The following is a 13,813-nucleotide window of genomic DNA, read 5'->3' on the forward strand; positions in this document are numbered from 1 at the left end:
ACAAGCACTACCTTTATCAAGCTCCAAACATTATTACACCCAAAGAAAACTCTATCCTTATTCATGCCCTCATCCCCTCTCTGCCGGTAGCTTTTTACGATGAAGAGTTAGGAATGTTTTCATAACAGATTTGATGCAGCTACTGCCGAGGAACTTTACACCCCCTAGGTTCAAAGGACTTGGAAGCACTTTCTTCACTACATGTACAAGCAACTTTCTAAAAGGCCTAAGGTAACTTTTCCCTTGTTTCGTTCCCTCAAGTCTAGTGATAGGGCCTAAGACTTCTACTCAAATACCACTCCACCTGCTTGATTTCCTGTGGCCAATAATAAACCCGTAAGACCAAGGGAACTCCAAGGATTCTTGCAAGGGCCCCACAGTCCCCTAAAGTTGGGCTCCTCCCACAAAATAGGTTAATACCAAAGTTGGTTCTTACCCTTTGCTTGTCTGGGTCCACGTAGCGAATGCCAAAGTAGTCCTTCTCCAGCAAGCTGTAGTAGTTGCAGACATGGTCAATCAGAAACTGCCCTTTGGTCTCTCTCTGCAAGGAAAGTACAATTAAGTTGCAGCCAGAGCTCAGTGCACATGCACATCCTATCCACAGTGGATCTTACTTACCTTCAGGGATATATGCTTAGAGAAATAGATTTCTTTACTTCAAGCCCTAGTGCACAAGCTTCCAACACTTTCAATCAAAACTTCAGTGACCAAAGCAGACCAAAAATGAACACAACATGGCTCAGGAAAATTTTGCGGAAGAGAGGGTGAAAAGAATGTCAGAGCCACATGTTGGGTCATGATATGCAGACATTTATCGTACCAATAACTGTGGGCTAACTCTACAATGCACGAACCATATACCTCAACAAGCAAGGGCCACGGGGAGGGGGTAGGTCAAGGATGACCCTAATAATGGTACCAAACTGCCTGTATTTGCTGAATACAAAACTAATTTAAAAAAAAAGAAGAAGAAATGAAATGAAACAAAGTTGAAAAAAATATTCTAATAAAAAATAGAGAGGAAAAAAAAAACTTCAGTGACCAACATATTTTACAATTGGAATGTCTTAGTCAAATATCTGACAAGGAATAACTTAAGGTAGTAGTAGTTTATTTTGGCTCATGGTTTGATGGGATATGGTCCATCATGTCAGGAAATGTATGGTAGCAAGAAAGCAACACTGCTTTCTCACATCTGGGCAGATCAAGACACAGAGGGGGAACAGGAGGCATTGCTAGACTATAAAACTTCAAGTCTGGCTACACCTAGGAACATATTTCCTCTAGTGAGGCCCCACAACCTAAAGGTTCAGCAAATACCCCAAATAGCACATTCAGACCAAATTCAGGCCCACAAGCCTATGAGGGACATTTCATATTCAAACTTCAAAACAAGCCCCTTCCCTCTACACATGCTTGAAACCACAAGAATGCTGAAAAGAAGCAATGGTCTACATAGGTACACTGTATTTGTATATGTTGTATTTATATTACATATATTTTTATTTTTCTATGCTGTTTATTACTCAGACCAATAGCTTCATATGGTGTCAGTGTCTTCAGCAATCGGGTCTGAGCTTTTGCCTCAGGCAATAATCAAGTGTTTTGACAGAAAGCTGTCTTGATTTGGGGACCTCAGAAGTCTCTCTGCTCAACAGCTCAAGGTGGGTAGCAATCAATCCCTGGTACTGGGAGTTACAGGTCAGAGACATATTTTTTTTTTCAAGCTTAGGCTTTATCCCACCCTCACCAGAGCCTTACTTTTCAGGTGTTGCCCCCTTACTCCTTTTGAGGGTTATATCTTTTAGGCTATCTCCAAAAATAAAGGTCTCTATGGCAAATCAGCTCATTTTCAATTTAATTTTGTGTTTGTTTTTTCCCCCTCCTGCTCCCATAAACTCTTCTATTCCTATTGTCTGGGTCTTGAGTTGCCTATTAGGTATGACAGTAATTCAAGCAGCTCCAGGTTGGGAAAAGCAGATAAGTGACACCATGTGTCCTTTGTCTTTCTGTGATTGTATGAGTTCATTGAGTATAATCTATTCCAAGTCTGTCCAGTTTTCTACAAATGTCATTGTGCCATGTTTTTCTTATTGCTGAGTAGAATTCCATTGTTCAAATGTACCACAACTTCATTATTCATTCATCTGATGATGGGCATCTGGGCTGATGCCAGTACTTAGCTATAAGGAATTGAGCAGCTATAAACATAGAAATGTCTCTGTATTGATGCATGGAGTATTTAGGATAAATGCCAAGTAAGGGAATAACTGGGTCTAGTGGTAGTTCTATGTTCATCCTTTTCGGGAACCTTCAATTGATTTCCACATTGATTGAACAAATTTAAATTCCCACCTAAAGTAGATGAGGGCTCCTGTTTGGCCACATCCTCACCAACATTTGTTGTTTTAAATTTTTTTTTAATTTTTGTTTATTTATTTATTTATTTGAAAGCGACAGACACAGAGAGAAAGACAGATAAAGGGAGAGAGAGAGAATGGGCACGCCAGGGCTTCCAGCCTCTGAAAACAAACTCTAGACGCGTATGCCCCCTTGTGCATCTGGCTAACGTGGGACCTGGGGAACCGAGCCTCGAACCAGGGTCCTTAGGCTTCACAGGCAAGCGCTTAACCGCTAAGCCATCTCTCCAGCCCTGTTTTAAATTTTTTAATAACTGTCATCTTTACTGGAGTAAGGTAGAATCTGATGGTTGTTTTAATTTGAATTTCCCCAACAGTTAAGGTTGTTGAACATTTTTTAAAGTGTGTGTTAGCCATTTGTAATTCTTCCTCTGAGAACACCCTATTCAGTTCTCTGCCTCATTTTTTTGGAGTGTTTATTTTTCTTTATTAGTTATGTACATACTCAGTGTGTAAACATCATGTTGGTACCATCATTAGCTTCCACCCTGTCCTCCTCCCCTCCCCTGAAGAGACCCTCCTCATTGGGGATTGTGGGCCATGCATTGGTTGTTTGATATTTTTATTGTTTAGTTTTATTGAGTTGTTTGTAGGTTCTAGATATTAAGCTTCTGTCAGTGATAAAGCTGTGGAGATTTTCTCCCATTCAATAGGTAATCAATTGGCTCTGCTTATTGTGTATTTGTCTGTGCAGAAGCTTGTTAGCTTCATGAGATCCCATTGATGGAGTGATTGTTTAGTTTCCTGGGCTACTGGAGTTTTGTTTAGGAAGTCTTTCCCCACTCCTATATTGTGGAGAGTGCCTCCTATTTTTTTTTTTTCCAGTAGAAGTTTCAGGTCTTATATTGAGGTCTTTAATCCATTTGGACTTGAATTTTGTGTATGGAGAGATGCGTGCATCTAGTTTCATTTTTCCACATATGGTCATCCAATTTGTCCAACACCATTTGTTGAACATGGTGTCTTTTCATCAGTCTACATTATTGGCTCCTTTGTCAAAGATGGAGTAGCTGTAGTTACTTGACTTGTCTGAGTCTTTAATTCTTTTCTATTGGTCTATGTTTCTGCTTTTATGCCAATATCATGATGTTTTTGTTACCGTGGCTTTATAATATAGCCTTAGACTGGGTATGGTTATTCCTCCAGAGGTGGTTTTTTGTTTGGTTTTGGTTTTTGGTTTTTCAAAGTAAGGTCTTGCTCTGGCCCAGGCTGACCTGAAATTTATTATGTAGTATCAGGCTTGTCTCAAACTCATGGCAATCCTCCTTCCTCTGCCTCCCAAGTGCTGGTATTAAATGCATGCACCATGCACCACCATGCCCAGAGGTGCTTTTTTTTTCTTTTTCTTCTTTTTTTTTTTTTTTTGAGGGTGGGTTGCTTTTTTTTGCTGAGGATATGTTGGGATAACGAAGGCCTGCTGCAATTCCATATGAATTTTGAGATCATTTTTTCAATCTCTGTGAAGCATGATGCTGCTGGTATTTTTATTGGTTATATTAAATCTGTATATTGATTTTGGTAGAATTGCCATTTTCACAATATCAGTTATACCTATACAGGAGCATGGAAGGTCTTTCCATTTCCTCAAGTCCTCCTTGATTTGTTCTTGAGGTTTTTTTTTTTTTTTAATGTTTTCATTGTGTAGGTCTTTTGCCTCCATAGTCAGTGTTATTCCAAGTTATTTAATATTTGTTGCTATTGAAAATGGGATAGCCTCACTAATTTCTTTCTCTGTATATTTGTCCTTTGCATATAGAAAGGTTAGTTACTTTTGTGTACTGATTTTGTATCCCACAACTTTATGGAAGGAATTAATCACATGTAGAAGTTTTGAGAGGGAGACATTCAGGTCACTTATGTATAGGATCATGTCACCTGCAAATAGGGCTGACTTCTTCCTTTCTAATTTGAATCCCTTTTATTCATTTCTCCTGCCTTGATGCTTGGGCTAATACTTCTAGTACTATATTGAAAAGCAGTGGTTAGAGAGGGCACCCTGTCTTGTTCCCCATTTCAATGGGAATCCCTTGAGTCTTTCCCCATTAACTATTATTTGGGCTTTAGGTTCTTTATAATATAGCCTTTATGGTATTGAGATATAAACCTTCCCTGCCTATTCTTTCCAAACATTTTGATGATGAAATGGTGGTGAATTTTGTCGAAGGCCTTCTCTTCAGTGATTGAGATGATCATATGGTTCTTATGGTTAAGTTTACTTATGTGGTATATTACATTAACCAATTTCTGTATGTTGAATCATCTCTGCATCCCTGGGATGAAACCTACTTGATCAAGGTGGATAATGCTTTTGATGTGTTGTTGAATTCAGTTTGTGAGGCTTTTGTTCAGTATCTTTGCATATAAATTCATCAGGGATTATAGGCCCATAGTTTTCTTATTGCATCTCTGTCTGGTTTTGGTTTTAGGGTGATGCTAGCTTCATAAAAAGAGTCAGGGAGGATTCCCCGATCTCTGATTGTGTAAAATTGTTTGAGAAGTTAGTTTCAGTTCTTCAATGAAGGTTTGATAGAATTTGGCTGAATAGCCATCTTGTCCTGAACTTTCTTTTTGGGGGAGGTTTATGATTACCATTTCAACCTCCATGGATGTGATAGGTTGGTTTAGGAGACTAATCTGCTCTGAGTTAAGTTTTAGTAGGTGATATCTGTCTAGTAATTCAGCCATTTCTTCCAGATTATCCAATTTTGTGGAGTAGAGATTTTGTAAGTATGCCCTGCTGATTCTTGCAATTTCACTGATATCTATTGTGATCTCTCCTTTTTCATTTCTGATTTTGTTAATTTCAGACTTATCTTTCTTTTTCTTGATCAAATTAGCCAAGGGTGTGTTATCTTGTTTATTTTTTCAAAGAACAAGCTCTTCATTTCATCAATCATCAATTGTCTTATTTTCTAAGTTTCCAATTCATTAATTTCTGCTCTGATCTTGATTATTTCTTTCCATCTAGAGCTCTTAGGATTGGATTCATCTTGTTTTTCCAGTGCCTTTAGGTGGATGGTTATTTATTAATTTGGGATCTTTTTGTCTTTGTTATGAAGGCATTTAGTGCCATGAATTTTCCCCTTAGGACTGCCTTCATTGTGTCCCATAAGTTTTGGTAGGTTGTATTTTCATTATCATTCAATTCCAGGAATTTTACAATTTATTATTTTTTTTACTTTCTTCCACAAGTCATTCATTGTTTAAAAGTGTTATTAAGTCTCCTCCCGTAGCTTGTGGAGTTCTTGACAAGTCTCTTGTTGATTTCTAGCTTTAAAGCATTGTAATCTGATATGATGTAGGAAGTTACTTCAATTTTCCTGAATTTATGGAGGCACACGTTATGGTCTAATATTTGGTGTATTTAGGAGAAGGTTCTGTGGGCTGCTGAGAAGAATGTGTATTCTGTAGAGTTGGGGTGGAAAGTTCTGTAGATGTCCATTAGACTTACTTTATCTATGGTGTTGTTGAGCCCAATTATTTCCCTGTTAATTTTCTGCTGGGATGATGTGTCTATTGATGACAGTGGAATACTGATGTCTCCAACAGTAATGGTGGTGTTGTTTATTCTGTTTTGTTGTCAAGTATGTTTTATTTTATAAACTGTGGTATACCTGTGTTTGGTGCATATATATTTATAATTACAATGTTCTCATGTTGGATCATTCATGTAATGAGTAAGAAGTGACCTTGTTTGTCCCTTTTGATTACTTTTGGACTGAAGTCTATTATATCATACTAATACAAATATACCTGTTTGGTTTTTATTTCCATTTGCTTGGAATATCACTTTCCATCCTTTCACCCTGAGGAGATGTCTCTTTAGTAACCCATTTCTTGAATTCTTTCAAAGGAAATCATATGGTGAGCACAACCCTGACCCATTCTAGCAAATGATATAATGTTCAGAGTCTTAAAGCACCTCACAGGTCCCTACAGTTAGCTAATATAGAAACATTACTGACATTTAAAAATTCAACACATAGCCCAGCGTGGTGGAGCATGCCTTTAATCCCAGCACTCGGGAGGCAGAGGTAGGAGGATAGCGTGAGTTCAAGGCAACCCTGAGGCTACATAGCGAATTCCAGGTCAGCCTGAACTAGAGTGAGACTCTGCCTCAAAAAAACAACAACAATAAGAAATTAACATATATTTAACTTTTGGCTGCCTATATGGTTGTAAACACCCAGCAACAAGGAACAACCACTTCTTGGCCTTGAATGCACTACACTGAATGAAATACTAGAGCTCTTAAGCATTTGCTTTGATAGGAATTGTCTATTACTTTCCTGAAACCACTTCCAAGTTAAATTTTTCATGAGTTATGAGCCACTACTTCTTTCAAAGAGAAGTGATATGATGTAAATCAAGAGACAAATAATCAAAATTCAGTTTCTTCTTAAATTTCAGAAAATCTTTTTCAAACTCAATAGCTAAAATGGCAAGCATTTTCTGATGCAACTAAATTTAAGACCTAGAATATAATTAATAAATTTGGTCCTTGTATATATAAATTCTATAATATTTTGATTTTAAGGAGGCTGAACTTTATCAACTCACTGATGATAACATGTGAGTTCTCTGTACTGGGGATTGGAAAGAAGAACTACATCTGACCTTATGTGATATAAACAAAATATGTGTGGTCAGGGAAATGTGTTGGACTTAGTAAATCAAAAATATCTTAGTTGGGTACATGTGATGGCTTATACTGACTGTCAAGTTGGCAGGACCTAGAATCACCTATGAGTAATTGCCTAGATTAGGTTAGCCTTTAGATATGTCTGTGAGGGATTATCTTGATTAGGTTAAATGAGGTGGAGAAGACCCACTTTAACTATGGGGTGCACCATTTTATGGGCCAGGGTCGTGGACTGCGTATAAAAGGAGGAACCTTTCTGAACATGCGTTCCTATTGCACTCTTGGACTGATTGTGACCAGCTTATGCCACCATGACTTTCCCACCATGATAAACTAGAACCTGGGACTATGACTGAAATAAACCCTTCTTTCTTTAACCAAAAAAGTAACTGATACAGAGTGATAGAAATATATGTCATGTTTCACTTAGGGAAACACACACACAACAAAGAATTTTTTTAGTGACCAGCTTACTTAAATTATTCAAGACCACTGAGATAGGAATATAGCCACTGCACACAATATAGTAGGTATAGTTTATAAATATTGCTGAAATGGGGGTCTATGGTTTCCACAAAAGAAGGTTAGCTGAATCCTATGTGCTATGGTTTGGATATTGTTGGTCCCTCAATGGTTCATGTGCTGGAAGATTTGTCTCCAATGCTTCAGTATTGGAGTATAAAGACTTTAAAGGAGGATTCAATCATGGGACAGCAGCTTTTAGATGAGATTTGTACAGTGTTTTCAAGACCAAGTTAATTCCCACAATAACAAGTTGCTATAAAATGGTGAACTTGGCCCCTCTCCAATATTTGGCTTCCCTTCTTACATACCTGCCCCATAAGCATGCAGCCAGTTACCTTTATATTTCTCTCTCATGCTGTGACATGCTCAGATGTAGCACCATTCTGTTTATATGTTACAGTCCAGAGTCATGAGCCAAATAAACCTCTTTATACATTATCCAGTGTCAGACATTCTCTTTTAACAATACACAATGGATTGACAACATGGCTCCAAGCCAACAGATGTATTCTAAGACTTTGCTGCAAAGAACAAACTGAAGACCAGCACAATTAATGAGTATCAGACTCAGTGTCAGCTAGGAGGGAGTTTGCAAGAAAATTAGACTCTTTGACACTGTCTAGACCTATTTAACCCATATCTTGACAGGACTCTGCATACTAAATGCATATGCACTAAAGCTTGAGAAGGGCATTCTTCAACAAGAGGAAAATACAAAGTTCTACTGTCAGAAGAGGTCATTTAGAAAGATAAAAATGAACCTTTCTCTTAAGAGTTATCCATTCCTCTGCTGAGGGGGAAAAAAAAAAAAAGGCCTAAGCTGGAGAGAAGGCTTAGAGGTTAAGGTGCTTGCCTACAAAGCCTAAGGACCCAGGTGCAATTCCCCAGTACCCATATAAGACATGTGCACATGATGACACATGAATCTGGAGTTTGATGGCAGTGGCTAGAGACCCTGGTGTGCCATTCTCTCTCCCTCTCTCTCCTTCTCTCTCCTTCTCTCTCCCCCTTTCTCATAAATAAATAAAAAATATATATGCACAAATATATATACATATACACCATACTTTCTTACCCCCTGAGAATATAGGTTTCTTTGATTGCACTGGTCATCAGATCATATTTGGAATGGAAAAACACCTACAAGCCACCTAGTATCTTCTCTGTGCACCTGTAGAGTTCACTACTAGTCTCAGTGTGGCAAGAACAGCCATGCCACAGTGTCAGAATTGCCATCTTTTCTGTACACCAAGTTCTGTTTTTGTACTAGGAGGTGGACCATACAGGCCCAATGCCAAGGGCTAGAAGAGCTTGCTCGGGAGTCATGTGTACAAGCGGCTATACCTGTCTGTATACCACACTACAAGGAAGGAGCTGGTGGAAAAAGTGAGACTCTGACAGGACACTTGCTCCTGAGCTTCCTGGAGACAGAGGCATGGTCCCTGTTGTCTAGGCCAGTGCCATGCACATTGGATGCTAGTGAATGGATAAATGCACTGATTTATGTCCATGGAAAATCTGCCATATAGAAACAAAAGTAATTACTTAACACAATGCCTTTGGCATGTATAACACTAATAGTGATGTTTGGGTAAGAGTAATATCTGTCTATTGTCAATGTCTCCAAACTAATGGAATTATTCAACTATTTTATATCTGCTTCAAAGCCTGAATGGAGAAGAGATTTCTGTATATCAAGTTCCTGTGAATTGAAACATTCTGGAGGGAGAAGGGGCATTCATAAGACTCCAGAATTAATACTCATAAGTCTTGGGAAGGTCTTGAAAGAGTTACAAGACTATGGAGTCTGGTGGTGTGCCTTTGGCAGTGACAATAGTTGCATGGGCCTTGCAGTGGGTAAGCAGGCTAAGCCATCTAAAGGTTAAATGTCCATTACAGGGATCCTAAGATAGTAGTTTTCTTCTATGTGCATGATGAATGGGGTCCATTGCCTGACTATGAAGACACCCTGAGAACTACTGAAGGTCTATGGCAAGTATTGCAGTCCCTAAGAGTAGCACATAGTAAACAAGAGTATTGGCAAGCTGTCTCAGAGGTGATATGGCCACTGTTATGCATAATTAGACCTGAGAGTGAAGCTGAGCTGGATGCTCAAAAGGAATGTGTATGAAGGAAGTACAACTGGGAACAGATATGTGGCTAGCTTCCTTTGCATTCTCATTTTATTTGGCAAGTAAATTGGATAAAAGAGAATATGAATTGGAGGTACTGGCTTGTTGCTTCTTATGGCTGGAGGGCCAGAAAGGAAACAGAGATCAAATTAGATCTGTGTTAAGAGTCTCTTCTGGGTTCTCAAAACTTGGAACCCACAGAAGGAGTTGGACACAGTGAGGACACAGAGAATTAGTAAAAGTGATAGTATATAGCCCTCAGATCTAACTATTCATCTAGAGGAAGGGAAACCCATGGTTTTACATGCAGATAGGGGGCTAAATAATGACCTGGTATGAGAAACCATGCTGCCTCTGAACTGCTGAAGTGGTGATGGACTTTTAAGAAAGATGTGAACAGTCATCCTAGTGAGGCCATGGGACATGGGCCCTTACAGTATCAGTCTGAGTGCTGTGGACGTGAAGAAGTTGAGTAGCATAACTCTTCTAACTCCTTGAGAAAAGGGCTGTAAAGCCTGTGACAATATAAAGGACGTCATTTCCTGATAGACTGGCACACAGGAGATATTAGAGAAACTCAGTGACTGTCAGCTGAGGGACCCAATAACATCACGGACTATGAGATGCCACAGGACGAACAGGCATTCCTGAGGGAATTTGGTAGGAGGGATGCAGTGTTTGCTGCTCATTCCATCAGACTAGACTCTGTGCACTAGAAAACTAAGAAAAGTTAATTCAGCAGGTCCTTGAGACTGATGTGGTACTTTAGTGACTTTGCTGTGCCATGTGGTGAGATATGATCTTTACCAGGCAGAAGAATCTCTGCCCATTCTGAGTGATATAGGCTGACATGTAAATCATGAATGTCACTCAAAGCAAGTGTGGAAGAATTGTGTCAAGCTAGAATTCCTTAAGTAAAAGTTGACAAAAAGCCAAATGTTGTGGTAATAAGCTTCTGGAAAGCTTAAAAGCCTATAGAAGCAAGAAAGATATAAAAATGAGGGTGATAACAGACCAAGCTTGCTTCATGAGTGGTCAGTTAAGCCCCCAGGTCAAACCATGCACATTTGTCTCCGGAAATAAGGTACACTTGGGGTAGAAAGGGTCCACCTATCGCAAGGCTTTCACCACAGCCAGGTGTACCTGAGGGAGAGACAAGGGCCAAGGCTACAGCTGCAGTGCCAGCACTCCCGAGCTTGTCAGACCAAGGGAGCCACTCTGAGCAGCAGTTGCAGCTAGGTAGGAAAGGGGTGTCACTACCTCTTGGCTCTGGGCTGCACTAAGCAGGCACAGTGGTCTTTACTGAGTTCACAGGGGATGAGAAGATGCACAGAGGCACCATGGAAGTACCCCAGGTGTAAAGAAGTGGAAAACATCTGTGAAAGGATCAATGGCAGATGTCTCTGTCCTCAACAATGGTCTTTTGAGGAAACTGTTGATAGAAACAATGTTGTGTTTTCATGCAGTGATGAACCTTGCTAAAATTCTTGTTTAGTAACCCTTTAGCTACTGACTGCTGGTGGTTGCTTAGGATGGATGATGATGGGCCTTTGGAGATAACATCCAGCCTCTATGACAAAGATTTAATTACATACATGATACACTACTAACTTCTCTGCATCAGATATATTTTTAAAAACACTAAAATAATAAAAACAGCAGTAAAAGTTTAAAGGAAGTTATCCTGGATGGGTGGGAAAGAGCAGTCTCAAAAGCCATATGGCTGTTGAACCCCAGTGCCGCAGAGTTGTTTGTCAAGGAGTCCCCGGAGGCCTCCAAATGACAAAAACTTTTCCACAGATGTTGGTTGCATTCCAGAGCTGGATGTTAAGACCCTATTGCTGAAGATACAATATACCAGTATACTTTGAGTGCAGGACATAGAGCAGTCAGGCTGGGACTGAAGTGAAAGCCCTGCTGGCTGGCTTTTGTAGTAGTAGAAGACACTATACAAGCACTGGAGGAGAACTGTTGTCAACAGTCCCACTCAGCTATGGGCCCTATGTGCTGTAGTACCAAACTGTCAGGCGAGGTGTACCTGCTGGTGCAATAGTGGCACAGATGGTGGTGGCTACAACCAACTCACTGATTGAATGTAAGGCCCACTTTCTCTGCAGGAGGGCATTTATGATTGCTATGTAAACCTAGTTAAATCCTGTGGCTGGGGCGGTACTAGGCCCTAATGGGGAAGCAAGTGCTATTTTGTTGAAAGGATATGATGTGTCTAACAACTGTCTTTTAGACAGTTGTATTTACCTCATTAGATTACTGCTGATTTGCCTTGGTTGTAAAGGTGCTTTTTTGCAATGGGCCCTTGTTGCCAATAGTGAGACTAATCATGGATTAAGCTCCTGAGATTGACTACTGCTGTGACATAGTGGTCCAAAGCTTAACCATAGACAGAAATTTATATCACCCATTCTAAAGCTTAGGAAACATCCAGAATAAAGGGTAGAAAAAAAATGTAAGACATGGAAGAATAAACTGTTGTATAGCAAATGCCTCCAAAGGAGAGATGCACTTGAGTCTCAGAAAGTAAACAACTCACAACTTTTTGGAAGCTCCTAAAACTTAAGATTCACAAGGTGCTACCCCATGGATACAGAATCAGTTACAATTCCTGGGAGGAGACTTTCTGGCCAGAGGAGATTCCTATGAGTCATTCAGGGAGCTTCAAGGATGTTAGTGTGGGCATTTTTGTGAGGCAGATGCATTTGAGTTATCCATGTTCCTGTAAATGACCTCTCACTTATGTTATATATGGAATCTCAATAAATTCAGTGGCTCACTAATATTTTGGCTGAATCAAACACTGGTCTGTTTGCTGTCATCTATGTGGAATGAACATATATCTGTTTGTGTTTTTCCAGAGAAAAAGTTTATACAAAAATGTTTATCAAATAGTTCAAGTTAATGGACTTCTTTTTAATATCAAAATTATACTGATGCTCTCCCAAGTTAGATTAGCCGTTGTATGTCTAATACTGACTGAGTAAAGGGGAAAAATCAGAAACAGCTCATAGAAATTCTTTAAAGCTCCAACTTAAAGTGTGTTTTATTAATTACAGCAGCATTTCATACAGGATAGAAATGTATGAGCAGGACTTCATATGGGTATCAGTATGATTTGGTCATCTGCCCCTAAAATCCTTATGTCCTTAGTATAGTTTTAATACTGTCTGTAAAAGTGGTCATAAAAGATAAAAATTGCATAGACAGGATTAAAAGAATATGAATAACTGCATCATCCCAACATAGTAAAGGCATAAGTAACATTAAACAGTTTAAGAAATAAGTAACATTAAGCAGATTAAATGGACAATAACAAATAAACAAATAATAAATAAGTAAAGTGGCATTTCATGGTTGATACTATGGACATCACACAGAAATAAAAATAGTTTTGATTTGTGTTAATCAATTACTTTCAAATAAATCAAAGGTAATTTTGAAATCTAGGGGAGCTGATCTATCTAGCTCTGAATGTGTATTTTTGCAGTAATAATAGATTATAATAGAAAATAAAGGTAAAACTGATCTAAAGCATTTTGAGTTCAATAAATGTTCTTTGGTTGGAAGAGGGGTAGAGTTAGAACTGAGCAGTGACTTATAAAACAGAAAACAACAACAAAAATGGCTGCTAAAGCAAATCAGTTATGAGAATCATTGCCTGAAGTTGAGCATATAGCCACAGATATAAAAGCAAGACAGGAGGGGCCACCTAACCAAGCCAAGCTAATCTGGAAAGTTGAAACCCAGCTGGTATTGCACACTCAGTGAAGACAGACAAATGCTCTCACAATCATAGCAAGAAATATCGTAGTATGCAGGATAAAGAGGTAAAAGGAGCCTAAGTGAACAGAATGGATATGCTCAGCTCTTTCTAGAAATGGTTCTCACACTTTCTTCTTCCTGTCATAGAGTTTAATATCATGCTCAATTCTTGAAAGGATTTGCCTTTGAATAATTCAGGTTTTCTAACTCTAGCATTTTCTACAGCTTCAGAAAAGTGATTTTTTTTTTATCTTATGCTAGAGAAAGTAAGGCAAAACTTATCTAGGATAATTAACCTGATCAAGGTCAATATAGCTGCA

The 13,813-nt window shown here is 39.0% G+C and overlaps 1 protein-coding gene across 2 annotated transcripts in view; it reads right to left on the reverse strand.

Moving 5' to 3' along the window:
• The window catches only part of Frmd3 (FERM domain containing 3), a 352,540-nt gene that overhangs the window by 185,569 nt on the left and 153,158 nt on the right, over positions 1 to 13,813 (reverse strand). For both annotated transcript variants that reach the window (XM_012947641.2, XM_004653072.2), the window contains exon 2: positions 437 to 541. In XM_012947641.2, the coding sequence (XP_012803095.2) occupies positions 437 to 541 (105 nt within the window). The remainder of the gene's footprint in view (positions 1 to 436; positions 542 to 13,813) is intronic.

The sequence above is a fragment of the Jaculus jaculus genome, chromosome 1 (assembly GCF_020740685.1).
Source record: "Jaculus jaculus isolate mJacJac1 chromosome 1, mJacJac1.mat.Y.cur, whole genome shotgun sequence".
In the NCBI taxonomy this organism is placed as follows: Eukaryota; Metazoa; Chordata; class Mammalia; order Rodentia; family Dipodidae; genus Jaculus; species Jaculus jaculus.